The sequence below is a fragment of the Hippocampus guttulatus genome, chromosome 18 (assembly GCF_054856545.1).
Source record: "Hippocampus guttulatus isolate MCC_2025c chromosome 18, RoL_Hgut_1.0, whole genome shotgun sequence".
Lineage (NCBI taxonomy): Eukaryota > Metazoa > Chordata > Actinopteri > Syngnathiformes > Syngnathidae > Hippocampus > Hippocampus guttulatus.
In genome coordinates, this window is record NC_141278.1 from 5,718,557 (window position 1) to 5,745,130 (window position 26,574).

Consider the following 26,574-nt stretch of genomic DNA (forward strand, 5'->3'; position numbering starts at 1 on the left):
CGGGGGCGTGTGTTGAGGTTTGCCTCGATGACGTATTATTTTTAAATAGTCGAAGCAACCGCGGTGTTGCAAAGCATGCTTAGGAGCACGTGAACCATTTCACGGTGGGTGGGGACCAGGAAAAAGGAAAAGAGATGAAAAGGGAAGTGGATAGTGAACACGCTCTGCCAATTTTTCATCTTATAATTTTAACACGCAGTCCGTTTCAGGGTAGCGGGGAAGATTGAGCTGGTATTTCCTCTCCAGGGCGGGCGGCACGAAACGGCCTCCGAGGAAGTGATGGCGTCCCTTGAAAAGGGTAGCCGAGTTTTTGGGAGCCGTCAGGGAGATGAGCGTGTCGGGCTGCAATCCGTCGACACTCCCCTGCTCCACGTCCCAACCTTCAAAGGAACAACAGGGCGACATGATCACAACTGCCGTTGACGTTTCGCCAAACACTCCTGTGAACTTTTCGACAAATCAAATCAAAAGAGCCGCATTATATTTCTGTTCGGTATAGATACCGTCGTCGTAATGTTCCGGAGGGAAAGAATACGGACGAACCTGAGGGGATGTCAATGCTGGCAATGGGGACAGTGGTCTTCTTCAGGACATCGATGATCGAACCAAAAGGCTCTCGCACAGCCCCCTTAAAGCTGAAGCCAAAGATGGCATCGATCACCAGGTTGAAGGCCTCGTCAATCACTGGGGCCTAACAAAACAGCCATCCGTCCATTATCTGAACTGTTTTATCCTCACGAGGGTCGCGGGGCGAGCTGGAGCTGACCCCAGCTGAGCCCCCCCGGGCAGTGTACGGTGCATACCCTGAACTGCTTGCCGCCCAATCGCAAGGCACATATAGACAAATAACCATTCACGCCATACCGTCCCCTAACCAAAACTTTTTTTTTTTTAACTCACATCTTAACAGAGTAAAATTCGACTGAAGTTGTGACAAACCTCGGGCATCTCTGTAAGAAAGGGGATCTCCATTTTTTGGCACTGGGTGGTCAGACCGTGAAACAGTGGCTTGTTCGGCTTCTTCGGGTACAAGATGGAGGGCTCGTAACCCTGAGACGGAGAAGTCACAAAGGAAACTTCCTTTTTTGCTCGCGAATATGGCTGACTCAAAAACAAACAAACAAACAAACATGGGACACTCACAAATAGTTTAAGATGTCTGGCGCAGACCAGGCCGTCTCCTCCGTTGTTACCCGGTCCACATATAACCAGCACTGTTGGTTTGGGCTTGACCAAGCAACTCAGTGGATACGCCTTCATTGGAAAACATGAGACTCTTATATTCACATTATCATCATTGTGGAATGAAAAGGACATCTGGATTCACCCTTGTAATGGCTGTTGCACAACTGAGGCCTGCGAGCTCCATCAGCTGGTCCACACTGAAACCGTACTCACTGAAGAGCTCCTCATCAATGCGCTGGGCTTCCTCTTGTCTGCAGAACACATACAGGTCAATTTTTTTTTTAAATTGAGATCGTTGCTTGAAATTCTCTCGCTAAAACACACCCAAGGTATTTGATACTCTGGGCCATGGCGGAAGCTGTTCTGCTACTGTAACAGTCGTTCTGATGGTTGTGGGCCGACGGTGACAGTGGGCATTTCCCCGTTTGAGCAAAGACTGCTGCGGCCCGTGAAGTCACCAGGAAGCCGATTCCAAAAAGAGCGCGCACACTCAACATTCAGATGGTCCTACAAAAGGAAACAGCAAATGTGAGCCATTATCCTCATCGTGCAGTTTGTTGTCATGGCTGACTCTCATCTCAGATCACACAGGTCGGCACCAAACTCCCATTTTCTAGAAACAAATTGCAAACATCTTTGAATGCGTTAAAACTAAGTAGCAAAGGACAGTGGCAAGTCCAGTAATGGAGTCTAATACTTTGTTACTGAGACAACACTAGCTAGCTCTTATATACATTCATACATAACACAATATGATTTATTTTTCTTCTCAGTAGGGTGCATTTATGAAAATGTACTGTATAAATTACAGTGAACGTGTAAATTTACTCTTCAATTGGTTAGGTGTTTTTTCAAGCAATTGAATCAATACGGTACTTATACTTTAACCATTAAAAAAAATACAAGACAAGTACGTCTGCATAAGAAGAGCATGCGAGTACTTTTGCCACCTCGGGCAAATATCGATTAACTGTTGACTTGAGACAGCGTCTGACGATTTTATATAATCAAGACGGTGCGAACTTTCGGAAATTAGCTCAGACTTGACAGGAGTTCAACTTTAACGACAAGCAGAGATTAATGGATATCAGTGACACTCACCGCGAAGATTTTCTGTTCAGCATGCAAGATTTTAGTTCATGGGCATGCAATAACACAACTTACAAAAAAAAAAATTCAACACGTAGAGAGTCAGCAGCCCGAAGAAATGACCTACTTCCGGGTTTGAGGAACGGAAGTAAAACATGTCCTATATTTCAAAATAAAAGTATACAACCAGGAAGTTGCTCAGATTTCAATATAAAAGTCAAGCTGTTGAGAGCTGAGAGTAACCTTGATATACTGTACCCCAACTTCCTCCAATATTCCAAAACACACGTTATGTCAAGTTAATGCTCAATTGTCCTGAGGCATGAGTGTGATTGTTTGTCTTTATGTGTCCTGCAAATGGCTGGTGTTAAGTCCAGGGGGTATCCCACCTCAGCTGGGGTTAATTCCAGTTTACTCGTGTCACCAATAAGAACAAGCACTAAAGAAGAACAACTTTATTCATATCAAAAAATGTTCACAAAAAGGGGAGCACATTATATTCAGTTCAATGCTGTGAAAAAAGATACATGTATAAACGCCATCGTGTTATAAAAGTAGTGTGTCATTGTAATTAAAAAAAAAGTCTTAACAGTGATGTTAAGGTGTCAAAGTTCTATTTGGATTGGAGTGGATACAACTTCATTGTCAAATGTGCTGTATGTGTTCTATCTGAACCTATTGTTCATATTTTATTGTCGGTTGGCTAGCCGATTTCCATAAGCATGCCTATGTACATTTGCGTAAATACTTTTGCAGACTACATGTAGAAAATGATATAAAAGTACCTCAAATATAGAAAATGAATTGGAATGGAAAATGAAAACGAAAGATCCAGGGGCTCACATTATTGGACAGCTCTCAATTCGGGTTCCACTCTGGGGGCGGGGGGAAAAAAGGTTTAGTAGCAGCAGCAGCCATTTTTCCATCATTGTCCCTTTTTTTTTGTGTGCCACTAGCGGTTTTGTTGTACTGGTCTCACCTTGCGTGGTGTGCTACTACTGAACACGTAGGAATGGGGCAACAACCCCTCCGAGATGCCGCCGGTGCGGAAGGAGCGGGAAGCCGAAGACACGGAGCTGCAGCCGTTGGATTTGTCCGAGGGGAAGCCGCAGGAGCCGCACAGAACTGTACGACTACGCAGATTGTATTCGCTGTCCCCACAGGTGCTGTGAGCCACCTGCTGCGGAAACAACAGACTCTGTGGACTCTTTTCAAAAATTGACCAATACAATTTTTTTTTCTGTTTCCTGAAGAGTGCCCAACTCCAGTTATAAGAGTTTTGATTTATATTTGCTTTATTGACAATGAAGTAAGTGTTCTTGATGTGCACATGAGTAATTTTTTTTAATACATCATGCAACTTCGGTCATGATTGCCTCACAAAATTGCCATTTCAATTTTTTTGTTGTACAGGCATCTCGATGACATTACCATGTCATCATCATCCTCTTCCAAATGTGTGCGAGTCACTTTCCTCATCGCCATTTCCTGTAAGAAAGGGTCAGGTCAACAGATAAATCTTGATGTTTGTCAAAAGCTTTGTCGCTTGAAAGATGTCTCACCTCGCCATTAGTGCTGATCAAGGTAGTCTGGAACTGGTCTCCGGTGCCCCAGTTGGGCTGTGTCTTCCAGACCAGGTCAGAGGGAGGATTGTGGCTTCCCCCAGCACCAGCCGCCCAGATCTGGTTATCACGTAAAAAGCCATGTAAGCACACCGCCGTGCAATTTATTTGATTTTTTTTAGATCTGTGCCGGAAGTGGTCATCGCTTACCGTGACTCTCTGGCCAGCCTTCAAGATGAACTTTGAGGGAAACTTGAATGCAATCGGTGCAGAAGATCCGACCTGTCGCTTCACCTGCCAGTTCCCTAAATTCTGATCCTAAAGTTGAAATGTCGCAGCGAGTCCAGAAACACGATTAGGAAGAGATGGCATTAAATGAATATGAAGCCTTTCATACACGCTGTAACCAGATAACATGAGAAGCTGACCTCATCTGCTTTATTGCTGAGTCTGACATATTTGCCATCCTGGTCCACCTCATCCACGGTGACGCGCCCGCTGGCAGAGGCCTGCTGGGTAATGCGGGTACGTGCCACGGCACCTCCGGCGAAACTCGAAGCCTCGCTGTCCGTGTCGTTGGGACGCCTCCTCTTGGTGGCCGAGTTCTGAGCACCGCAGCTGAAGGAACGGCAATGAGCCGACGCGGTCGAGGAGCGACTCGCTGCCATCCTTGTCGGGGGCGGGCTCGGAGAGAGACGCAGCCTGCGGACAAACGTGAAGGCATCGGCGACTATTAGAGTAAAAGTTGGGAGTTACGTTTGTAACCTGAATACGGACCTCTCCTCCTCGCCCTCGAGCAACTTGCGGTAGGCGCTGATCTCCATATCGAGAGCCAGCTTGACATCCATCAGCTCCTGATATTCGTCCAGCTGCTGTTGCATCCGCTGTCTGATCTCAGCCATTTCTCGGTCTTTCTCCCCCAGCAGGCGACGCATGGTGTCCCGCTCTCTCGACAGAGCCTCCTCCAGGTCCTTCACCTTTGCGTCACGAGCTGCAAGCTACATTCAACGCACAGTCGGGCGGACCCTCGTTAACTCATTCACTCCCAAAGACGTTTTTAAACGTCTTTTCAGACTTGGTCCAGAATTGGCTGGTACTGAATGAGTTAAAGATTTTGCAGCAAAGGCAGCTTACAGTCTGCTAATACTGTGACAGAGGAAGTATGCGTCATTCAGTTTGAAGCTCATTGGGAAAAAACAAACAAACAAACAACAACATCAAGTGAACAATGAAGACAATTTCATGGAAGAAACATCAGCGTTTAGGTTGCAAATGTAGGTCAGTGCTTCTGAGCGTGTCCCCGACGGCCACCGCGAAACTCAAACTCAGCTCGGTGTTTTGCCGTGCACGATGATTGGCCGCCTCGCGTCCTGTGTTTACAATTCGCGCGTTGCAGTCGTTTGTTGAAAGTTCACCTGCTTCTGCAGCTGGCTTAACTGAGCCGACACGGACTCCAGACGGACCCGCGTCTGCTGGAGCTCCTCGTGCGCCGCGCCCACCAGATGGCTGCTCCGGTCGGCTGATTGACGTGCGCCTTCCAGCTAAACACACACACAAAAATAAATAAATAAACACAGACGAGATGGGAGAAGGTGCACAACATTTTGCGATCGTTTCGAGCAAGCACAATGTTTACCTTGGAGTTGTAGGTCTTCTCCACCTCCTCCTTGTAGAGTTTAATTTGAAGTTCATGCTGGCCTCGCATCTCCGTCAAAGCATCAGCCAGTTTGCTTTCAAAGTCTTGTTGGTGGCCGTTGTCCAATTCCACCATGCGGGACTCGTGGCGCCGCTTGACCTCGCGCAGCTCCTGCGTGGGAAAGCGGTACATGAAAATGACGCTCTCGTTTTTTCCATAAAACATGATGATAATAACAGGGCCTGACCTCAGAATGGAGGTTCTTCTGGAACTCCAGCTCCTCCTTGAGGGTCTGAAGGCGATTCTCTGCATCCACCCTCCTAAGCATCTCATCCTGCAGCTGCTTTCTGGCATCCGCCAGGCTGGTGTCAAGCTAATTACAACACGAGCACAACACAATCGTTTGCCGGTCAATGTGATGTCATTCACCGGCGTACGAGGGCTGGAAACTGAGCAGGGGGGGTGTTCGATTTACCTTGGCAACCTGCGTCTTCAGGTCCCTGTTTTCTGTCTCGAGGCTGCGCTTTTCTCCTAACGCGGTCGTCAAAGACGCATCCTTGGAGTTCAGCAAGGCCTCCAAGTCTTTGAGCCGCTGCAGCGCTCCTGACAGATCCGATTCTTTTTTCGTGTTCCTGAAACGACAGATCAGACACACGAACTCACCGCGAGGCAGTATGGAAAAACGGATGAGAGAATAACAGGAAACCTGAGACTTGAAGTCGTAATTTCCTCGACGCAGTCAAATGTGCTATTTTGAGTAAGGATTTTCTCTGAAGGGGCACGGGGGACGGGGAGATACTTTCGTGTTTCCACTCTAGCGCACAACTTTTTGAGCGACACTGTTTCCAGTCTTCTCCATCTCGCCACAAACCACAGCTTTTGGTGTTTGGTTGCCACGCTGCCATGGCAACAGCCCGTCTCTGCCAAACACACTGGAGTCATCAGGCCAATATTTATGGAAGAGTACGAGTAAAGGGGCCCTCGAACCGCTGCCACGTATCGCGAGTGTGTCAGAGGAGGAGGGGGGAGGAGGGAAGAACTTAGTCATTGATGTGTGTGACTATGGGATGTCAAAATGGAGGCCCGATGTCGAGCTGTAATTAGTCATGAAGACGCTATGTCGTGGGCTGTGGCTCCAGCAATAAAGCAAGTCTTATGTCAGCAGATTTTACATAAGCTTCAGTTATTAATAGTCCGTGGCCATCCATAAGAATGTTGTTGCCATCCCAGTCACATTTATGCATCGACAGAACGAAACGAGAGGGAGCTCGATACGACGGGTCACTCTACCTTGCTTTCAGCTCCTTGTATTCCTCTCGCAGCTTGCCCAGCTCCAGCTGTAGGCGTGCACGCTCCTTGGCCACTGAGTCCAAAGTCTTACGGGCATCCGCCAGCTCCGTCTCGTAGGCGGCCTTCAGACCCGTCAGCTCGCGCGAGACCTCCGTCTCGGACTCGGTGATGCGCAGACGCAGGCCGGCGTTCTCGACTTCCAGGGAACGGACCTTGTCGATGTAAACGGCCAGACGATCGTTGAGGTTGCTGAGATCTTGTTTCTCCTGAAGACGCGTGATGCGGTTGGGGGAGAGTGGGGAGTTTGCGCCCCGAGGAGTGTTTTTTGGTGTGGCCATCTCTTGAGCTTGCTTCTGCGGATTGGGTAAAGACCCACCCAGTACATGCATAAAGGTTTGGGAAGTACACCATGGACCCATCAAAGAAACTTCATACAAGTGGTTCAAAGTCATACACAGGCTGCTTTGTAAATACACACACACACACACAAAAAAGGGGGAAAAAAACACATACCCTTTGGAATCGTAGAATATTTACTCTGGAGTGTCCCTTTGAGATCACCAGCACCGTTCAGACCGTCGCTAAGTGTATACTGTACAAATTTATCCGAGTGCCCAAAGGAAAGAATGAGATGGGAGGGGTGAAGAGGAGACCGGCCCTAAAAAGTTTGGCAGCCCCTCGGGGGTGGTTTGTTCCTCTCCATCTCTCTCTTTCTGGTCTGCGGTCTGAACAAATGAGTCACCCTCTGCAGCTATTTCTTGTGATTGAAGTCAATTCATTTTTTTTTTTTTTGTAATTGTATGTTAACAAATCCCCCCAACTTCTGTGGATTCTTCCATTTCAGGAACGATGCATTTCAATTAGAATATCTGGCACCAGACGGCTGAGGTTTTTCAAGTTCGAGGCGCGAATCAGTCGACGTTCTTTTCAGTTTTCAAACATTCAATGACATCAATGACGTGTTTTCTTCATTCATTTCCAAACCAATCTTCCAAAAATGCATTCGCACTGCCACGGAGTGGGGAACGAAAGCCCAGCTGCCTGCGAGGAAGTCAGGCAATTGGATCACTGCACTTTCAATGACTCTACTAAGCGCCATTCATAATTTAAAAGTGGATCTTTGGAGGGCTTGGCCACCAAGTGTGAAATTAAACAGCCGAGTAAATCTTTTGTTTTCCCGCCTGGTTCTCTCAAATGTGTCTGTGAGGGAGCCATTCCAAATTAAGTAACACAGTTTCTCCGCCCAGGACTGGACAGCAACTTTGGGTGAAGACCTTCCACTTTGAAGCTATGGCTTGACTAAACGGTCTGAAACACCCCGACAAAGGTAAACCACATGTAGAATATGGGACTAGGGTTCACCCACCGTGCAAATGTGCATTCTCTTTATTTTAAATGGTTGCATTGATGAACAAATCTTGAATAACATTGCCGGAACAATCAAGATTTGACTTGGGTCAAACATGCTTGGAAATAATTCTGTGAGTGGTCTTTAAATCACTGAATGGTTTGGGCCCCGAATACATTCAAGAAAAGCTAATTGAATATAAACCCAGTAGGGTTCTAGGATCTAGGGACTCGGGTCAGTTAGTGGGAACCCAGGTTGCAAAGCAAATATGGTGAAGCAGCGTCGAGCTGTTATGGTGCAGGCAAGTGGGATAAATTGCCAAAGAAGACCTTTGATGATGGTCTTTTAAGCATTAAAATTGATTTGACTGCAGTCTTTTTAGAATGCTAATTTGTTTCCCCTCTCTTTACTTTGCTTTTTAACGTACCTTCTTTTGATCATTTTTAGCAAGTTAATTTTGTTCTCTGGTTTGCCTTTGAAGGTCTTTAATCGTTTCAAAATGCTTTGGGTTCAAATGTGACGTCATCCAAGTGCTGAGGCTATGTCATGTGGTCTGAGGAAAAACCCGTATTGGATCACAGTGATCACATGGACAAACTCTTTTGAAATACTGGTACCCCGATGTAAAAAAATTAGATCTCCCACTTAGAGAGGTTCTGTCAAAAAGTTGACATTGATCAAATGCGGCAGGCATTGTGTTATACAATCTTAAAGCTAAAACCAATCAACATGCGTTACCCTGCAGACAAAAGAAAACATGCAACTGGAAGTTTAGGAATCACATCTTGGACAGGAAAGCGTTTATCATCTCTCATGCACACACACACAACAAAAACATTAAAGCTATATGTTCAAAAGAGTCCACTCCTTATTTTATCGTGCACATAAGGCAACTTTGCGGCACTAATCAGCGGCTCAGCGTCAGGGGGAAAAAACGGAATCGTATTAAAAACACACGCGGGCATACATCGGGTTTAAAAAAATTGAGAACGGTCGAAAAGTGGCCCATCTAAAAGCCCCACCGCGGCGAACACGTCGGCGCCGTGTTGACTCCCAAACAAGCGCCCCATTCGGAGGTTCGTGCGCACGCACACACACTGACAAGCAGCAGCGGAGACGAAGGGGAAGCCTCCATTTTAGCTCCCGTGGCCGCTCGGCGCCTCACGTGTCCTGGCCTGTCTGCCTCACATGACCCTTGTGTTTGTCCCCGTGATCACAAGCCTCCATCTCGGCGGATCCGTGCTGTTGCCGTCGCTCGTTCCCACCCCGATCGAGCCTTCATGGATATGCTGGAGCAGAGTGTGGACAGCTCGGCGAGGTGAGGCTCGGCCCGCCGGCCGTTTCTGTCGCTCGACTCGCGAGGCTCCATCGGAGCAAGGCCGCCATAGTTTAGACGCTCTTTGCCAACGCTCTGCTTTATATCTTTTAAGCTGTTTTGACACGCTTACTTTTTATCGCTTTGCATCGGAATTGTTTGGCGACTATTTGTTGCTTCGGCAATGTTGCATTTATACATCTAAGCGAGCATCTTATTTCTTTTTTTGTTTGTTTGTTTCGTGTTTAGCTAATGTGGAACGTTACGGTTACGCTACTGCAATAACCAAAGCAACAACTTAAGCATAGTTTTTATGTTTCTATTTTTGGCAGCCCGGCGTTAAAACTTTACCGGGTGCACGTCTTGTGGGATTATAAGTACTTTATTGGGCCAGAATTAGCATAGTTTGGGAGTTATTAAAGTCATTTCAAGAAGACGTACCTGCTCGAACTGCAACCAAAGACCACAGCGTTTGGGTTTAATTACCCACAAACGGTAATACTTTTCTACATTTTAAGTTGCAGCTGTTTGATTTTACTTAATTTTACTGCGTTACTGCAGTACAGTACTGTACTTAATTTTTGCCTTGACATGTAGTTTGCTCATGTGACCACGCGGTAGCGCCGCTCACCCGCAGCCACCCGTGGGCAACTTTTTTTTTGTAGCTTGTGATGCTAGTTTCGAGCTGTCTGTGATTCTTTCGATAAAATCGTATTTATTTTCTCTTTCTTTCTCTCCTGTTTTTCTAGTCACGACAAACAGGAGTCCGACGACATTGAGCACTTACAGGAAGGTATGAGCTTTATTTCCAGCTACTCGTGAGAATATTTTCTGACAATACAGTAGTTGTTATGATTATTTGATCCTAAACCGCTTGAAGACATTTAATTAGGTGTATCTCATAAGCTCACTCATCAAAATTTTGTATTTGCATATGAACTGTCAGTCTCTCTACATGATGCACAAATCTAAAATTCTTCTAGACAATCTAAATAGTGCACACTTAATTGTCCATAAGTTTGAATGTGATTCAATTATGACTGAATATTTGCTATATTACAAAACATTGCACACATGTCTCTTAAATATAACACTTTTTGAAGGAACAAGTTTACAAAACTGACTTTTAAAATCCAACTGCATGTTTTTTTTTAAACCGGTCTGGCAACACATTTCACTTAAATTGTAGCCTGTAACACAAATCATCTTAGTTATAGGTGCAGCCTGAACACTAGTGGCATGTTAAATGAGTACATAGATAAGAAGAGAAAGAAGAACTGAGTATGGTGGACATGCAAGTTCGAATACAGATGCCATGTTACTGCTGTGTTTACATTCAAGTATTTCCACATGGGTGACATGGGATCAACTGCACCTATCCAAAGTTACGCAAGGCTGGTAAAGTGCCAGCATCATGTTGTCAGAGCTTTTTTTTTTTTTTTTAAATACGAGGACATGCGTACAAATACTGGCATCTATCTAAAACGTCATTTAAAAAAAGACCATCCATCTAATTTACAGCCCACATCTCAAAGGGTGAAGAATATAGCCATAGCAACATCTGCCACACTCCTCATCTAAACTTTTTGTTGTGACATAAATGACATGGGGCGGCCCGGTAGTCCAGTGGTTAGCACGTCGACTTCACAGTGCAGAGGTACCGGGTTCGATCCCAGCTCCGGCCTCCCTGTGTGGAGTTTGCATGTTCTCCCCGGGCCTGCGTGGGTTTTCTCCGGGTACTCCGGTTTCCTCCCACATTCCAAAAACATGCGTGGCAGGCTGATTGAACGCTCTAAATTGTCCCTAGGTGTGAATGTGAGCGTGGATGGTTGTTCGTCTGTGTGTGCCCTGCGATTGGCTGGCAACCGATTCAGGGTGTCCCCCGCCTACTGCCCGAAGACAGCTGGGATAGGCTCCAGCACCCCCCGCGACCCTAGTGAGGATCAAGCGGTTCGGAAAATGGATGGATGGATGGATAAATGACATGTGTTACTTTAACTGTCTCATATATGCCCAATGTTGACTGGCATTTGCAGGAGAAGTAGAGGATCAGTCAGCTGGGACTATTTCTGCTGTCCCACAGGCTGCGTTTCCTGACCACAATGTTCAGTACCAGTTCCGCACAGACAACAGTGATGGGCAGGTAAAGACAATAGCGGTTGATAGTTCAGTTGGGTTACGTTTTCTTTCTATGATGGGTTTAACATGGTCTATTTGTTTCTTCTCTCTTTCTCTCTCTCTCCCCCCCCCCTCCCCTCCCGCTCTCTCTCGCTCTAGGTAACCTATCGTGTAGTTCAGGTGACAGACGACAACATTGACACATCCTCTGACGCCACCGGGGCCGTTAGCGTCGTCTCGACCGCAGCGTTTGCAGGAGCGCCTCAGGTGTGTGAATGACAACACAAACAAATGTTACTGTGAATTCTCTGAATTTTTGTATGTTTTACAATGATACTAACAACTGAGGTCTCTTAAAAGAGAGTCCTATAATTCCCACTAAATTATGATGATTGGTACGTGCCACTAAAGTGAAAAAAAAAAACATGAGCCACAGGTGACGTACCGTTGTTTGAACGAGACGAGACTCACAGTCAAAACAAGCAAATACAAAACAAGAATGACTGAAAATTTCTTACGAATATTGCTTCAAATTGGGATTCATCCCTTCATTTCCATCCAGGCCGTAATCCAGAACCCCTTCAGTAACGGAGGAAGTCCCGTCGGAGAGACGGTGGGAGGAGAGACGCGTTTCGCCTACTTCCCCGCTGCCGCTGTCAGTGACGGGACAGCCACGGCCCTGTCGGTGCAAACCACCTCGGAACCCACAATCACACAGGGGGCAGGTGAGTTTGCATTGTTACACTTAACATGGCCTTCCAACTTTGAGTCGAGGAAAATGGACATGAGCGAAGACAGACAAATGAACTTTTTTTTTTTTGCATCTAGGTCAGTTCTACGTAATGATGACCCCTCCTGACGTGCTGCAGTCGGCAACACAACGGACCATCGCACCGCGCGCACACACTTACCCAGCGTGAGTACACAATGCCTCCTTACACTTGTTTTTTTTTTTTTTAATCGCCCAACTCCCACGTCTACGCACAGCTGCTCTCAGTCCTACATTTAAAAATTATTTCCATCAAACTCCCCCGGAGTTTAAAAAAAAAAATGGGGAGGGGTTTTTTTCTTTTTTTTTTTTTTTAAAAGAGGGGGCTCTTAAAAAAAAAAAGAAAAACTAAATTCCCAAAATGGTTTGTTGAAAATCACGCTGAAAAACAGTAACAGGAGAACAATATCCATCCTTCTGATCAAACATCTGAAAACCGCACTGTGTCCTACTTACCTGCCATCCCCAGAGACGTTGGTGAAAGCGAGATGTTGCAGCATGGCAGCACAAACTGGTGAGGAGAACTTTCACATTCGAACCAATGCTGCAACCCCCCCCTTACCCACTGTCACTCCCGTCGTTTACACATCAACACAAAATGTGCTGTGAGGTGTGATGTGTTTCTTTGTCCCTGAAGTGCATAGTGTCGATACACCCTGCAATTTTATTTCAAATCCTGCTTTGTCAATCATCCTTTTTAAATGCCCCCCCCCAATTTATTTCCCCTTGGCATGAATGCAAATATCATAATTTCAAAGTTGGCTGATATATTGAACTATCTCCTTGAAATGTGGCCTGTGATATTGAGGGCGACCAAAATGTAATAATCTTGATGGACCGAGGGGGGGGGGGGGGGGGGGGGGAGAAGAAAAAGCTTTCAACTACAACAAGCATCACTGATCATAGAAAAAGTGTCTTGTTAACTTGGATACCAGTTACTCGTATAATTAGCAGTAGTTCATTTTTCTTGGGATAAAATTGGAGCCACAACAAAACTGTGTGCGTCACTTCCAGGAAGGTGGATGGTCCACGAGCGCCGAGGGATGAAAGAAGAAGAGCACAACACAATGAGGGTATATAGCGCTGTTTCATTAATACGATAATTCTGATGTTCGAGCATTTCGGGAAATAATTGCTATGAACTCCATTTTATCTTTCAGTGGAGAGAAGAAGAAGAGACAAGATTAACAACTGGATTGTCACGCTTTCAAAAATCATCCCTGACTGCAATATAGACAATAGGACTGGTGCTGTAAGTTTTGTGCAAAAACTCTTACCACAAATATATATATTTTTAAAATGCAACATCAGTCAGACCCTAGCGTTAAGTTTTCAACAGCGCACTGCACATGGTTTACCATTTTGATTTTAGTTTCCAGCTGATTAATCAGATGTTGTTATTATTATGACTAATCTATCCCCCCCACCCCCTCCAGAGTAAAGGAGGCATCCTATCCAAAGCTTGCGATTATATCCGAGAACTGCGTCAGAATAACCAGCGGTTGCAAGAGAGCTACAAAGAAGTGGAGCGAATTGAGCTGGACAATGAAATGCTTCGACAACAGGTATTATTTCCTTGCACGCCGGCAAAGTCACGCGTTTCATTAATGAAAGTGTTATGATGCTGTGTAGTTTTTGTGCTGCTGCTACTCCTTACAAACAATTAAACAAAAGGGCAACAAAATATACACACGTAAGCAAAATTACTGGGACCCTTTTGTCTGGTTTTAGAAGCTTGACTGTTCACATGCTTGTCTATAATTTTCTTTCTAATCTACTGAGGCAACGCGCTACTTGGCTTCCTCCGGTTCATGTTTAGTGTGGTACACGCCGTATCGCTGAACAGCAGAGTGACTTTTTCACTTTTTAAATAGGCTGACTGGAATATTACAATTTTGAAACACCCGTGATATTAATTATAGGACAGACCTTAAGTAAACCTGTCCCTCATTTCTGTGACGACTGTGGGGGTTTCTTTGATTAAAGAGGGGAATCAATAATCTTAGTCCATATGTGTACCTCTCGCATTCGCGCCTGGCTGAAGTAAAAATCGGATCTGGTGTTGGCATGATATTCAGGATTGTCCTCTCTTTGCCTCTTTATTTCTCTCTTCACGTTTCCAGCTCGAGGAACTCAAGAGCGACAACGCGTTGCTTCGAGCACAGCTACAACAGCACGGCATAGAACTCAATGGAGAGTCAACACCCCAGTGATGAGGGGACTGGACATCGACAGAGTCGCAAACAAACGCGGTTGTGTATTCCCACTCAACCTGAACAATACCAGGAAAGGAATAACCACGGGTGACTACTTCCATCTGGATCCCATTGAACATAAAGTGGGCCAGTGGCCTACTGATGGACCACTGACAGACGTCTCCCTCCACATGCTGCTGGTCAATGGCTGACATTTACTGAGCAGCTCAATGAACCCCTCACCTCTGCTTCAAGGAGAACGACCTCGGCGCACCACCACACTTGCACACAGCTTTATGAATTGAATTGAATACAACTTTTTATTTGACTGTAATTTATAATCCTGCCAGTCTTCTCAACTTCTCAGCCTTCTGTTAATTCTGTTTTTGAAGCTATCAAATGAAATAGGAAGTACCACTTCAGTACCACTCCCTTTTTTGTCCTTTTAATTTATAAACCTTGTCCAAAGTCATCAGCACATTTAATTATTCTTTTCAGCCAGTTAATCAGTCATACAGTTGTGATGGTGTTGGTTTTATTTTAGCGCAAGACCTAAACAAGGAGTAAACCTAGCTCAGGTAATTGGGGTAGTGCACTGGCATCTGGTTCCCAGATTTTACATATAGATTTTATTTTTTGATTTTTTTTTTTTTGTCTGCAAGTGCAATGGACAGATAGTTAAGACACTTGCATTGTGTGAATCGGTTTTATTTGCCATCACATGTAGTAGGTTAGTACAGTTTTCTTTCTGTGTCATTGGGGTTAATGAATGTGGGAGTTCGTTTGGAGACCCGCCTGTTTGGCCTCACGGGCATTTTTATCTGTTGCTCCCCTACTAATCAATTACGCAGCAATGCTTGGGACCGTAGCGGCAAATCGAAGGCAATAAATTAGGAGCATGAATGAACTGATAATATCTGAGGCGTGACGTGAGTGATCGTGGCCATTTTTTCCCCTCAATAGCATGGAACAGTAACTACGATCACGGCAAGTTCTGAAGCTACAATAAAAGCGCAGATTGCATTTAAGAATGTCGTGTATCGCAAACCAACCCGAACAATCAAAAGTTTTAATGCTACAATTTAATATGTTGTATTTGTTTTTACATTTTTTGTTTGACATGACATCAAATGCCCCAAACCAAATTCTGTGACGTACTGTTTTCAGGGGGTACGCGTCACTTTTGTTTCCGTCTGGTATTGTTTTGCCTAGTGATCAACCGAGCCGTCGTTATGGAAACCATTGCAGCAACAACCAGAACGCTCTAACTCGCTGGCCGTGATGGAACGAAGGTGAGTAATTTTAAAAACGAAAGAAAATTCAACCCGTTTAAATGACAGAGACGTTCGGGAAAAATGTCAGATAAACGCTCCAATTTAACAAATAGTGTGTTGCGTGTTTTTTGCAAACGGACAATGTTAAGCATGAGCAAAATCTACAGCTACAAAGTCAACGCAAGTTGTGTCACAAACTCGACTAAAGAAAATATTACTCTATTTGGAACTTTATGTAGGGCCTTTGAATAATGCGATGTTAGTATGCGATTAAGATCCGCAGATTCGTCGTGCGGAAAACGGTGAAGATTTACGACTCCGAGTCTGCGAGTTAATTTAGATTCCATTGTTACAGCAAATTGCTGCTCGAGGAAGACTTGGCGTCATCAACCTGTAGCATGCAGGGGAAATCACGTTTTTTTTAAATTATTATTTTTTGCACACTGGGACGTACGATGAAGTCACCTTTGTGGAAAGTGCAGCAGCTCGGGAGAGGCTGAAAGTTAACTGCGCTAGAAAGTCAAAGTGTTCCGTTGGAAGACTTGGGCACGTAAAGGCATTCTAAATAAATGTCACAGAACTGCACTAAAATAATGATCTAGTCTTTTACTCATGGATTTGCTTCGTGTGAAATCTTTGCTGGTTTAGTTGAACACAAACCTATTCCGTGACATGAACGGCAACAGGTGGATGCACCTGTAAACCGTCATATGATTTTACTACGAAGGATTGTGACTGAAAAAAAAAAACAAAGCATCATGTAATAACAGCCGGATGGTGAAAATATATTAAATATTCAGCACCAGTTCCTTTAGTCATGGTATGTGAAGTCAGGCGTAATGTTACTTCAGCATCTCTGGTGAATGAACGTCACCACAACCTAAAAGATTTTTAAAATATCTTGTTTTTACATCTTGGCAACACGATGTCCAAATGGTTAGTGCGTCTCCCGAATGTCTAAGGTTCGAATTTCAACTCCAACCTTCCTGTGTGTGTGTGTTTGTTTATTGCCTGGGACCTCCCTTGCCGGCATATCTCAGATGACTAACTCTTCGCATATCATTGACTCAGTACAATGGCCAAACATCCGGAGAAGCCCATCGTACACTACGGTGTTCCAGAGTGGTGCAACAACAACGAGCAGCTGTCTGCCACCGCAGAGCTCGAGCGATATCTTTCTAATGTAATCCGCCAAGAGAGCAGGACACTCCGCAATGACACCAACTGTAAGGTGGGTCCTTGTTGCCGTCGCCTTCAAATAAACACGCCGTGCACCGAGTGCGTTGTTTTTCACTTCTTGTCCTATACTGTTACCCCACAGACAAACTGGGATGAAAGCGATACCTCCCGCATGTTGAGGGATCGGGTGTGGGAGGTTTCAAGATGTAAGGATCTGCTCGTATCCTGCGCAAAGAAAGTTGATGATGAGATTGAAGCACTGACGTTGGTAATTGCCAGAAGATGAACAAATGTGATTTGTGACATCATGTCACCATCAACTTCTTTAAAGGCCCCAGTGAGGTTTGAACTCACGACCCCTGGTTTACAAGACCAGTGCTCTAACCACTGAGCTCTGGAGCCCACCGTTATGAGTGACAGTAGACACACTGGAAGTGTTTTATTTAACAGTCAAATTTGCGGGTTAATTTCATATTTTATGGGTAGGCTGCCACTCCTCAGGCCCAACTACAGTATGTGTATTCAAGGCATTGAAAAGTCACTTTTCCATATGCCCTCTTTAAATGCAACACGGCGATGACCTCAGCTTGATTGTGTGTTGTGAAAGTCGAAAATCCGGACCGAGGAGACCTTGGCTGCCACGGCAGTTCCCCACGAGGTCAGCATGGAGAGCCTGACCTTGAGGGAGGGACGGCAGGGATTTGAGCTGATCAACGACCCCGTGGAAAAGGAGTTGAAGAAAGAGGTGCATGTCATCGAAAGAGCGCAGCAATCCCTGCAGCAACTCATCGACCAGGCGTTTGAACAGCTCTGGTACGATGAGCGTCCCCGACTTGGGAAGTTTTGGGCAATGTAAGCGCCACTGATGCAACATCATGACTTTCGCTTTCCAGTATCTTGCAGAAAATTCGACAGCAGCTGACCGCTGACCTCCAGAACAAGGTGGAAACTCTGGATATTGATAATACCTGTCTGGAGCTTACAATAACGTCATCCCAGATTTCCCTGAAACCGGATCCTACTCGGATACCTGCAGGGTAATCATCTATGTAAACATTTGTCTATCTATCTTTTTTTTTTTTTTTTTTTTTTTTTGCACTCGTAAAAATATAGTCCCCTATCATTAACTGTAGTTCGTGTACGCCACACGAGTGGATCCAGTTCACCCAGTTGAATTTGGCTCGGGCCCGTGAAGCAATGGAGATGTCCGAGCAGATGAGGGAGGACATGAGTCTCACCCGAGTCAGCGTACGTGTGATGAAACCACAGCCGTCTGCTCAACGCGTGCAACATTTGAATTTAACATTTACTTTTTTTTTTCCCCGCCCTCAATTCCTTCAGCTGCAAAACGATTTGAAGAACCAGCAGAGAGCCACAGAGTTTGCGCTGCGTAAGCGCAATCACGAAGAGCAACAAGCTTGCCGCGAGCTCGAGTGGCAACTGAAAAACGTGAGTCGACGGCGATCGATACGCGACGCCGCACTCCTGAGAGATCGTTTTCGAAAAAAGTTGCATGCGTTGTCTTCGTGCAGACTGAAGGAGAGATCGCAGACATGGAGAATGACATATTCAAGTTGGACGCGGATCTGAAGGCAAAGACGGCCCCGCTGAAGCTGGCCCACACCAGGCTGGAGAACAGAACCTGCCGGCCTGGCATGGACCTCTGCAGAGATGAGGTGGACGTCCAGCGCATCTCAATAAACAAAAATGTGTTTGTCTGACGCGCGTCTTTTCCTTCCTGTTTTCCAGGCGCAGCGTTGCCTAGTTGACGAAGTCAATCAGCTGCTGGCCACAATTGCCATTCTGAAGGAGAAGCTGTCTGAAGCTCAGTGAGTTCTATTTGGATTTGGATGACACGGCACGCTCAGGCTGCCTTGCGCTGAGCATTCGCGATCCTAGCGCGGCAGCACAAAGAGGCCGAAAACGTGATTTTATGGACGACATCTTCGAATTCACTTTAATCATGAATTTCGGGTCCGTGCTTCTGTTTATGCTCAGGTACTCGTTGCAGAGACTGAAGCTTCATCACAACCAAATGAAGCAAGATCACGCCAGGAAGCGTGGCGCTTTGGCCCTGGAGGAACGTTGCATCAACATCCGCAACCGCCTCATCCCCATATTATACAGCGATGACACCCCTGTGCCGCTGCTCCTACTTACGAGCTCGAGTGGGAGGAGCACCAGGCATCTTGAAGCCTGACCAGGCTTTCTTCATTTACAAATCAAGTCTATTCTGAATAGAAATATATATTTTTTACAGTTATTATGGAACTGACACCATGTAAAACTTTAAAGAAATTCACTTCTGTTGCGCGGCTCACATCTTATCTCGGCCTGCTATCAAGACTGCGCCCCCCCCCCCCCCACCCCATTTGAGTGTGTCCATACAAAGCTCACGTTTGTGTTAAGGTCATTCATTTCATATGGTGCTACATTTTATGACTTTGTTTGGGCCACGTCATAATGTTTGACCATCTGACGCTGTTACCGGCGCGGAGAGAATAATGTGAATCCTGACTCCCACGTATATATGCAGAAGGTTAGCATGGATCGTTGGCAAAGCTTTTCATTTGGTTCCCCCCACACATTACTACTCATAAATAAAGAAATTATGAATACAGACTTGTGATGCAGCCATTCCAACATATCTGTCACACCACAACAAATTTGACCAAATAAATCAATTCGGCAAAAAAAAGAAAAAAGAAAAAAACGAGGAGAAACATGTTTTGTTGTGACTCCCAATTTATGCCGTTCACTTTTATGCCAGTGCTGCAACCTCAAAAGTGAGAGGGTCAAAAATAGTGGGGGACCCGAACCACTTACCTGTTGAATGCCAACATGAAATCCTTTCATTCCATTGGAACGTATCATCAAGGTGGATGGGAAGTCTGTTTTTGGCTTTCCCCACTGTGGAAAAGAAAAAAAATTGCTTCTAAGATGCCAGGAAAGATAACAAGGTCATTTATGAAAATAAGCATTTGAATAATATCATTTGTATCTGTATTAGGAATAGTCCATTGCATGAGTAGCAAGGAAGGAAGGAGCTTGTTTAGTTAATTATTTCAATTTCTTTTGAGAAGTTGAATTCAGACGAAAACAACTTTAAAGGCTTTGTCGAAAACTTTACTCATCTGTTTTTATGAAATGTTTTGAGCGGGCCTTTTGGAAAGTAAGTTCAAGAAATAATGAACACCCAGAAGGATTTTCTTGAGAAAAAAAAACACTTGTTATCTGCCAGTGTGCTCCGATAAAATGCATCCACAACAAATCAGCACATTTTCTGCTCCATTTACTTCAGCGCAAGCTTTTTGCTTGGCACGCCCACACCTCTGTCACACTTTTTTACACAAACACACCCATTTACTCTTGACCGTAAAAGCATGAAATGCTCCTTCAGGTTACAAACAAATTTGTATCTTAATGCCTGGCCTGGCTTCAGTATAAGTCATAAAAGTACACAAATAAAGGAAGTGTAAATTAAAAACAAATATTTTGTACATTTTGACACAGGTTGTTAACAACCATGCCAAATTTTGAAAAAAAAAATTGCCACGGTTTGAAAAATAAAGCCTTTGTCTCCACTCTCAAATGTGGTGGGCGTGTCTACTGAATGCGCATGTACCCCATTAGGTCGTCGTGGGGCTTTTCATGCCACTGTCAGGCGCTAGCTGCCAGCTAGCTTGCGACCTAACAGGGCGGTGGCTTAGTAATAACAACAAGCTCGCAATTGCGGTGCACCAGTCAAGCGAACAAAGACAATCAAGTTCTTATATAGCGTGAAAGTGAGACTTTTCCACGGTCTTTGTGAATTTCGGCTTGTACAAACAACGTATTTGTACTTCACTACTTGCCACCACTGCTCGTTTATGACTACGCCGCGTGGCCCTCCAGATCATTAAAATCGCCGCGGCCTTCTAGAGATGACCGTACGCAACCCTCAAATTATTCTGAATCATTTCACTTCAAGGTCCAGATGTTTTTCCCTCCACTGAGAGAGGGCAATTATCGCAGCCTGAGGCCTGCTAAATGTCCCATACTTCTGCATGAGCGCGCGCATTTTCTGATCGGTATCTCACGCCCATGATGTGGCGTACGACAACACGCCTCGCCGCCTTCGGCGCCGGTACCTCATCGAGGACGGTCGCTCGGTGAACAACAGCCTCCCTTTCCCAAATGGGGGCTCTGTTTTCTTTTTTGGAGACGACGAATGCAACTCCTGTATAGCTAACAGATGGCATGTTTTTGCGGGATTTCCTGCTTCGTCTCAGCGGTGTCGTCCCAACCGTCGCTACGATGCACGTGGCCGTCAAGGACTGCTTTGCTCTCTTTGTCTACTCCTTCACATTCGTGCTGGGCCTTCCCGCCAACTTGCTTGTTCTGTCCGTGTACGTCCGCAAAGCCCGCAAGCGCGGCGCCACGCCCAACGTGGTCTACGCCCTCAATCTCTGCCTGGCCAACCTGGTTCTGGTGGCCTGGTTGCCCGTCAAGGCTTTGGAGACCTTGCTTCAAGATTGGCGGCTCCCGGCTCCCGTGTGCCCAGTTTATAGCTTCTTCCTTTTCTCGTCGCTCTACGGAAGCTGCCTGTTCATCACGGCCGTGACGATGGGACGCTACCTCAGTATCGCCTTCCCTCTCGTCTACAAGCGGTACCGCCGGGCTCGTATCTCGTGCTTCATCAGCGCGGCCTTGTGGGCTTTGGTGCTGCTTCATCTCGGCGTCAGCCTCGTGGCCGAAGGCGGCGCCAACTTCGTCTCTGTCAAGGGCGAGGCTTTGGCGTGCTACGACCATTTCGACGCCTCCCAACTGGCCGTGCTGCTGCCCCTCCGTCTAGAGATGGCCGTGGTCCTCTTCCTCCTGCCTCTGACGGCGTCGTCCTTCTGCACGCTGCGGTGCGTCACCCTGGTTTGGCGCTCTAACTTACGGCCCGCGGGGAAAAAGCGTGTCCTCGCTGTGGCGCTGTCCACGCTGGCTGTCTTCGTGGTGTGCTACGCTCCTTACAACGCGTCGCACGTGGTGGGGTTTGTGTCGGGGGAAAACGTGGAATGGAGAACGTACGCCATGCTGACAAGCTCCTGTAATGTTTTCCTGGAGCCCGTCGTCATGCTGATGCTGTTGCCGGCCGCATCGAGGGGGGTGGTGGGAAGAATTTGCGCCGGGCGAAGCAGATTCAGTCGTACCGAGGGATTTCGACAACACTGCACCACTCCAAATACTGTGGCTAATGTCAGGTCGCCAGCTACAATAACCGAGGGGAGCCAAGCTGGGGCGGACGTAGGGTGACTCTCTCTTTATTGGTTTTATTTTATTATTAAGACACAACAATGTGAGAAACGGCAACGACGTGCCAACGGACATTTGAACACAAACTGTGCACTAACGCATGTCAACAGACAATTGAGCAATACTCACAGGTATATTCTTTATCATCTACAGAAAACAACTCTATTGCTGCGGCCTGTTGAGCGATTTGCAGTTGTGAAACTCTTCTTTGTGTGCGCATGGTTGTGTTTCACTGCCCTCTTCTGGCCGAGTGACGCACTTGATTTGTTTGATTAGGTTCTTATCTTCTGTTTTTATAAAGTACAATAAATACTATAGAATATTATTTTCCTGATTAAAAACATGACAGAAAAGCAAAATTGGTTATGCCTACAATTTGTAAATTGTTTCAATGACAATCTATGACCACTTGGCGATGACGTGGTCGTCCCCTGGTGGCCACTAAAAGCAAAGCAAAAGCACCAACATCCATCCATCCAATTTTAATAATGTGTATATTTATATAAATACAAAATAAAATAATAATAAAAAAATATCATAAAATATTTATATTTTATAATCCCCTCAACCATTTTAATATGTTTATATTTATATTTTATCATTTATATTTATTTATATAATTTTTGTTCTTTTATGTATATATACTGTACTATATTATATATACACTTTTGTTCTTCTACTTCTCCCTTGCATAATTCTGCTGCTTTAAATTGGGAATTTCTCCATTGTGAGACAAATAAAGGTTTTCTAATCTTAATGACACATCTTCCTTCCCCCGCTCTCTCTTCCCGAGACCTTTGACACTTGGGAGTGATTACGACAAATTTCTATAGAACAATGTGAGCTTACGAGGGGGAGTTGCAGGATGATGATGTTTGGAGAGCGTGGGTGACAAATATTGTGTCCGAAAGCTTATTAAATTTCCGCCAGTGGAGGTGAGATAGAAGATATGGAGTGCGATATAGTTCCGATGATGTGTGAAAGCGACAAAGCCAGTTGCCAGCGTGTTGGAACATCAGTCACACAGTGATGGAGAGACTGAAGCGTCATGTTTGACAGTGGTCAGGTAAGCATACTTCTACTTGTTATATCTCCTCCCTCGTTTGTAGTACATGCTATTATTTAAAATCTCTTCTGCCGTCCTTGCATTTTTATAATTATTATGACCGTCACTCTTATTAGTCACCAAAGTAAGCGTTGCCAGTGAACCTGTCTGGAAAAGGTCTACCTTTAATATCACAATTGTCAGTTCACATTAACACGTTGATCTAAATATCATGATTGAGATAAAACAAGGGGAGTTCATATTTTTCACCAGATGTTATTATACTACATCAACGACATTTTTCTCAGCATAGTTCTATGATATTTTATTCTATTACGTACAATGGTTGCCTTGAGATATGAGTGACTGGAGTTTTTCAAGATACAAGAACTTGTTCGGCCGATTATTTTTTTTTAGAACAAAAGTTTGAAAAACAAAATACAAAATTTAATATTTGCGCGCTGCCTAGTGGCAGTGAACTCTCCTCACATTACAATACGCAGCATTTCAGCGAAGAGTGGAAAATTCTTCAAAACAGAGGCTTTATTGTCACTCTCAGAGGCTTTATTGTCACTCCCGGTTTAATAATTTGGTACTCGTTTTCACATATTCTTTATCCTCTGCAAAGAACAACAAATGGTGCCATAATGATGAGCTCCGGGGAGCTGAGAAAAAGGATATTTGATCATTTCTGATTCGATGGAGTGAGAACCTGAAATGAAGAGTAACTTTAGGTATTCATATCAATAATGACCACATTGTTGTGCTCTCCAGTGTGTGTCAGAGAGTGGCATAATCCCCCTTCTGCTATTTGTCTACATCTTCACCTTCCTGATGGGGGTCCCCGCCAACATCCTGGCATTCTGCACTTTCTGCCGCAAGGTGCGCACCCGGGCAGCGCCCATCGACGTCCTCCTCCTCAACCTCACCATCTCTGACCTCATTTTCTTGGCTTTCCTGCCCTTCAAAATGAAGGAGGCCTCGGACAACATGGCCTGGGTGCTGCCCTTCCCGCTTTGTCCGCTTACCGGCTTCGTCTTCTACGTCACCATCTACAACAGCACCCTGCTGCTCACCGCCGTGGGTGTGGAGCGCTACTTGGGCGTGGCCTACCCGCTCAGGTACGCCCTGTGCCGCAGGCCTCGCTACGCCGTGGTGGCCTGTGTGCTCTTCTGGGTGGTGACCTCCCTGAATCTCAGCATTGTTTACATCATGCCTTACGCTCAGTGGGAAAATGACACGGCCAAGCCTCCGTCTACCTGCTACTTGAAATTCAACGACGCCGAGCTCGAAATCCTGGTGCGGGTCCGCCTGGAGCTCTTCCTTGTCCTCTTCTGCATCCCCTTCATCATCTGCTGCTTCTGCTACGTCAACTTCATCCTCATCCTGTCGCGTCTGCCCAACATCAGCAGGCGGCGGAGGCTGCGGGCCATCGGACTGGCCCTCGGCACCCTGGTGGTGTTTGCCGTTTGCTTCGGGCCTTACAACGCCTCCCACGTGGTGGGCTACGCGCGGCAGGAGAGCGAGGAGTGGAGGAACGTGGCGTTGCTTTCGAGCACACTCAATGCCTGCCTTGATCCTTTCATCTTCTACTTTTCTTCAGCCGCTGTTAGGAGCATGCTAAAACACTGCTTTAAGAATGTCGCGGCGAAGCTGCACATCCTGCGGTGTGGGTGACTTCCTGCTCAAACCGCAGCGGACAATAGCATCAGCCGAGGATGTTCTTACGATGTCCTTGCGTTATGTAGACCACTCACCAAGTGTGTTATAGTTCACGCAAACTATTCTGAAAACATTTTTATGAATGAAATAAAAATGAATAGGAGAGTGAGTATAAAAAATAGCATAAATGAAACTACAGTTCACGTTTCGAAAACTAATGAAAATTAATAATTACAGGGAAAATGTCCTTCATTTTTGCCTTTGTCAATTAATTTCATACATAAGCTTTTTTTTTAAACATGTCTACTTTGGTATTACTGTTGTTTGGTATTACTTTATTTCATAATATTTATTGTTTTATGGTTGATTTATTTATATTATCCAGCAAGGATACTGCTGCTTGGTTGAGCGCTTAATCAAGCAGTATTTTGTCAGGCTCAAAGCAATTAAAAACAAGAGGGTTGTTTGAAACAGGACGCAGATACTGCCATGTTTAGTGTCGCTAATCTAAATTCAATTCCTAAGTACAGGCCGCGTGGTGCGGTGTGCACATACAAACATTACTTATCAGCGTTATGAAGTTATAAAGTGATGTGAAAGAACATACATGATCGATAACTGCCATTTCCTGGCTTTAATGAGGAAACGTCATCTTCCTTTGTGGGGACTGGATCCAAATAAAATCGCTTTATGGCAGTACACTTGGTACTGGAACAGTGTGTGACTTGAAAATGTATATTTGTGTGTCATTGTGACGACAGGTGGAGAGTTGAAATGTGTACATTGGTTCATTACATAGTAATCGATTCGCTTTTGTGGAAGGCAAAACGCACACATTCTGGAGGTGGATTGCTGCTGACTCAGCAGTTGATGCATTGCAACTTTTTAAGATATTTAAGATAAGAAAACCTTTATTAGTCTCGCAATGGAGAAATTCCCGATTCACAGCAGCAAAGTTATGAAAGGAAGAAGTAGAACAACAAAATATAGGAGCTGCTGGAAAGGCAGCCACTCACGCGGCGCCATTTTGAAGTCAAAATAACACAACACAACACATAGGACACAGACAAGTGTGAAATCACTCAAATTCATTCTAACACAAGGCACTTGGCCCAAGTGTCGCTACTGACTTTTGATTTTCAGGAGCTAACATGAATAGAATTCACTTTTGCCACTGATGTGGGGGTTTTCCGTTACAAAATATTCACAATTCAGATCTGGTAGTGAATGACAAACATCTTAATGTGCATATACGTGATACATAAGGGTAATTTTGTTTGCAAATAAATTGTTGTCATGGATTAACTGCTCCAAAATGAAGACTGGCACTTGCTGTCGACTGGAAATGACAACACAGCGCAAAAGGGTACAGGTAACGACCTTCACACATGAAGGAAGATAGATAGATAGATAGATAGATAGATCGATAGATAGATAGATAGATGGATAGATAGATGGGCAAACGGACATAGACGGACAAACAGACATATAGATAGAGAGCTAGCTAGCTAGAAATATATTTATAGAGGGAAATATATATATATATATATATATATATATATATATATATATATATATATATATATATATATATATATACGTCCGTCCGTGCCTATACATAATA

At 45.0% G+C, this 26,574-nt stretch overlaps 6 protein-coding genes and 1 non-coding gene across 11 annotated transcripts; 4 read left to right on the forward strand and 3 right to left on the reverse strand.

Annotated features, from left to right (window-relative positions):
- Positions 1 to 12: 12 nt before the first annotated feature.
- naxe (NAD(P)HX epimerase) lies at positions 13 to 2,412 on the reverse strand. Its single transcript, XM_086136024.1, has 7 exons — positions 2,287 to 2,412; positions 1,510 to 1,692; positions 1,328 to 1,436; positions 1,144 to 1,254; positions 940 to 1,050; positions 544 to 691; positions 13 to 380 (listed from the first exon to the last, which is right to left on the reverse strand). The coding sequence occupies exons 2-7, from the start codon at positions 1,680 to 1,682 to the stop codon at positions 181 to 183; spliced, it is 852 nt and encodes a 283-aa protein (XP_085992150.1). The 5' UTR covers positions 1,683 to 1,692; positions 2,287 to 2,412; the 3' UTR covers positions 13 to 180.
- Positions 2,413 to 2,714: 302 nt separating this feature from the next.
- Positions 2,715 to 9,015, reverse strand: LOC147190813 (lamin-A-like). 3 transcript variants are annotated; one of them, XM_086136018.1, is made up of 13 exons: positions 7,276 to 9,015; positions 6,763 to 7,115; positions 5,948 to 6,104; positions 5,720 to 5,845; positions 5,473 to 5,643; positions 5,252 to 5,377; positions 4,614 to 4,834; positions 4,265 to 4,538; positions 4,047 to 4,154; positions 3,837 to 3,956; positions 3,706 to 3,762; positions 3,254 to 3,454; positions 2,715 to 3,149 (listed from the first exon to the last, which is right to left on the reverse strand). In XM_086136018.1, the coding sequence occupies exons 2-13, from the start codon at positions 7,098 to 7,100 to the stop codon at positions 3,114 to 3,116; spliced, it is 1,935 nt and encodes a 644-aa protein (XP_085992144.1). In that variant the 5' UTR covers positions 7,101 to 7,115; positions 7,276 to 9,015; the 3' UTR covers positions 2,715 to 3,113. The 3 variants fall into 3 exon arrangements, with proteins under 3 accessions (XP_085992144.1, XP_085992143.1, XP_085992142.1); XM_086136017.1 differs by lacking the exon at positions 7,276 to 9,015 and having other exon boundaries at positions 3,254 to 3,451; positions 6,763 to 7,264; XM_086136016.1 differs by lacking the exon at positions 7,276 to 9,015 and having other exon boundaries at positions 6,763 to 7,264.
- Positions 9,016 to 9,038: 23 nt separating this feature from the next.
- On the forward strand, positions 9,039 to 15,423 carry usf2 (upstream transcription factor 2, c-fos interacting). 3 transcript variants are annotated; one of them, XM_086136022.1, is made up of 12 exons: positions 9,039 to 9,186; positions 9,331 to 9,428; positions 10,175 to 10,218; positions 11,462 to 11,568; positions 11,703 to 11,810; positions 12,106 to 12,268; positions 12,372 to 12,459; positions 12,782 to 12,826; positions 13,327 to 13,385; positions 13,473 to 13,564; positions 13,749 to 13,877; positions 14,436 to 15,423. In XM_086136022.1, the coding sequence occupies exons 2-12, from the start codon at positions 9,391 to 9,393 to the stop codon at positions 14,523 to 14,525; spliced, it is 963 nt and encodes a 320-aa protein (XP_085992148.1). In that variant the 5' UTR covers positions 9,039 to 9,186; positions 9,331 to 9,390; the 3' UTR covers positions 14,526 to 15,423. The 3 variants fall into 3 exon arrangements, with proteins under 3 accessions (XP_085992148.1, XP_085992149.1, XP_085992146.1); XM_086136020.1 differs by lacking the exon at positions 9,039 to 9,186 and having other exon boundaries at positions 9,257 to 9,428; XM_086136023.1 differs by lacking the exons at positions 9,039 to 9,186; positions 12,782 to 12,826 and having other exon boundaries at positions 9,256 to 9,428.
- Positions 15,424 to 15,665: 242 nt separating this feature from the next.
- On the forward strand, positions 15,666 to 19,582 carry tekt2 (tektin 2). The gene is made up of 10 exons (XM_086136019.1): positions 15,666 to 15,799; positions 16,853 to 17,012; positions 17,103 to 17,228; positions 17,568 to 17,773; positions 17,854 to 17,997; positions 18,094 to 18,208; positions 18,302 to 18,409; positions 18,493 to 18,636; positions 18,710 to 18,789; positions 18,959 to 19,582. Exons 1-10 carry the CDS (start codon positions 15,789 to 15,791, stop codon positions 19,158 to 19,160), a joined length of 1,296 nt encoding a protein of 431 aa, XP_085992145.1. The 5' UTR covers positions 15,666 to 15,788; the 3' UTR covers positions 19,161 to 19,582.
- On the reverse strand, positions 17,290 to 17,362 carry trnat-ugu (transfer RNA threonine (anticodon UGU)). The gene has a single exon. It is a non-coding gene; the product is annotated as a tRNA-Thr (tRNA).
- Positions 19,583 to 21,199: 1,617 nt separating the features above from the next.
- LOC147190817 (free fatty acid receptor 3) lies at positions 21,200 to 22,243 on the forward strand. Its single transcript, XM_086137579.1, has one exon. The coding sequence runs from the start codon at positions 21,200 to 21,202 to the stop codon at positions 22,241 to 22,243; it is 1,044 nt and encodes a 347-aa protein (XP_085993705.1).
- A 1,048-nt stretch (positions 22,244 to 23,291) lies between these two features.
- On the forward strand, positions 23,292 to 24,965 carry LOC147190818 (free fatty acid receptor 3-like). Its single transcript, XM_086136973.1, has 2 exons — positions 23,292 to 23,309; positions 24,063 to 24,965. Exons 1-2 carry the CDS (start codon positions 23,292 to 23,294, stop codon positions 24,963 to 24,965), a joined length of 921 nt encoding a protein of 306 aa, XP_085993099.1.
- The last annotated feature ends 1,609 nt before the right edge of the window (positions 24,966 to 26,574 follow it).

Bases quoted from the DNA above. Each gene is read 5' to 3' on its own strand.
- tekt2 (XM_086136019.1), top strand. The intron at 18,209-18,301 runs GTACGTGTGATG...CAATTCCTTCAG, and splicing joins TGAGTCTCACCCGAGTCAGC to CTGCAAAACGATTTGAAGAA. The intron at 18,790-18,958 runs GTGAGTTCTATT...GTTTATGCTCAG, and splicing joins GAGAAGCTGTCTGAAGCTCA to GTACTCGTTGCAGAGACTGA.
- naxe (XM_086136024.1), bottom strand. From the start codon at position 1,682: ATGTTGAGTGTGCGCGCTCTTTTTGGAATCGGCTTCCTGGTGACTTCA. The intron at 1,437-1,509 runs GTGTGTTTTAGC...TGTGTTCTGCAG, and splicing joins CAGAGTATCAAATACCTTGG to ACAAGAGGAAGCCCAGCGCA. The intron at 692-939 runs GTTTGTCACAAC...CTGTTTTGTTAG, and splicing joins TTCTTACAGAGATGCCCGAG to GCCCCAGTGATTGACGAGGC.
- LOC147190817 (XM_086137579.1), top strand. From the start codon at position 21,200: ATGTTTTTGCGGGATTTCCTGCTTCGTCTCAGCGGTGTCGTCCCAACC.
- LOC147190813 (XM_086136016.1), bottom strand. From the start codon at position 7,214: ATGACTTTGAACCACTTGTATGAAGTTTCTTTGATGGGTCCATGGTGT. The intron at 5,378-5,472 runs GTAAACATTGTG...GTGTGTGTTTAG, and splicing joins AGAAGACCTACAACTCCAAG to CTGGAAGGCGCACGTCAATC. The intron at 4,835-5,251 runs GTGAACTTTCAA...CGTTGAATGTAG, and splicing joins TAAGCCAGCTGCAGAAGCAG to CTTGCAGCTCGTGACGCAAA.
- usf2 (XM_086136022.1), top strand. From the start codon at position 9,391: ATGGATATGCTGGAGCAGAGTGTGGACAGCTCGGCGAG. The intron at 10,219-11,461 runs GTATGAGCTTTA...TGGCATTTGCAG, and splicing joins CATTGAGCACTTACAGGAAG to GAGAAGTAGAGGATCAGTCA. The intron at 13,565-13,748 runs GTAAGTTTTGTG...CACCCCCTCCAG, and splicing joins TAGACAATAGGACTGGTGCT to AGTAAAGGAGGCATCCTATC.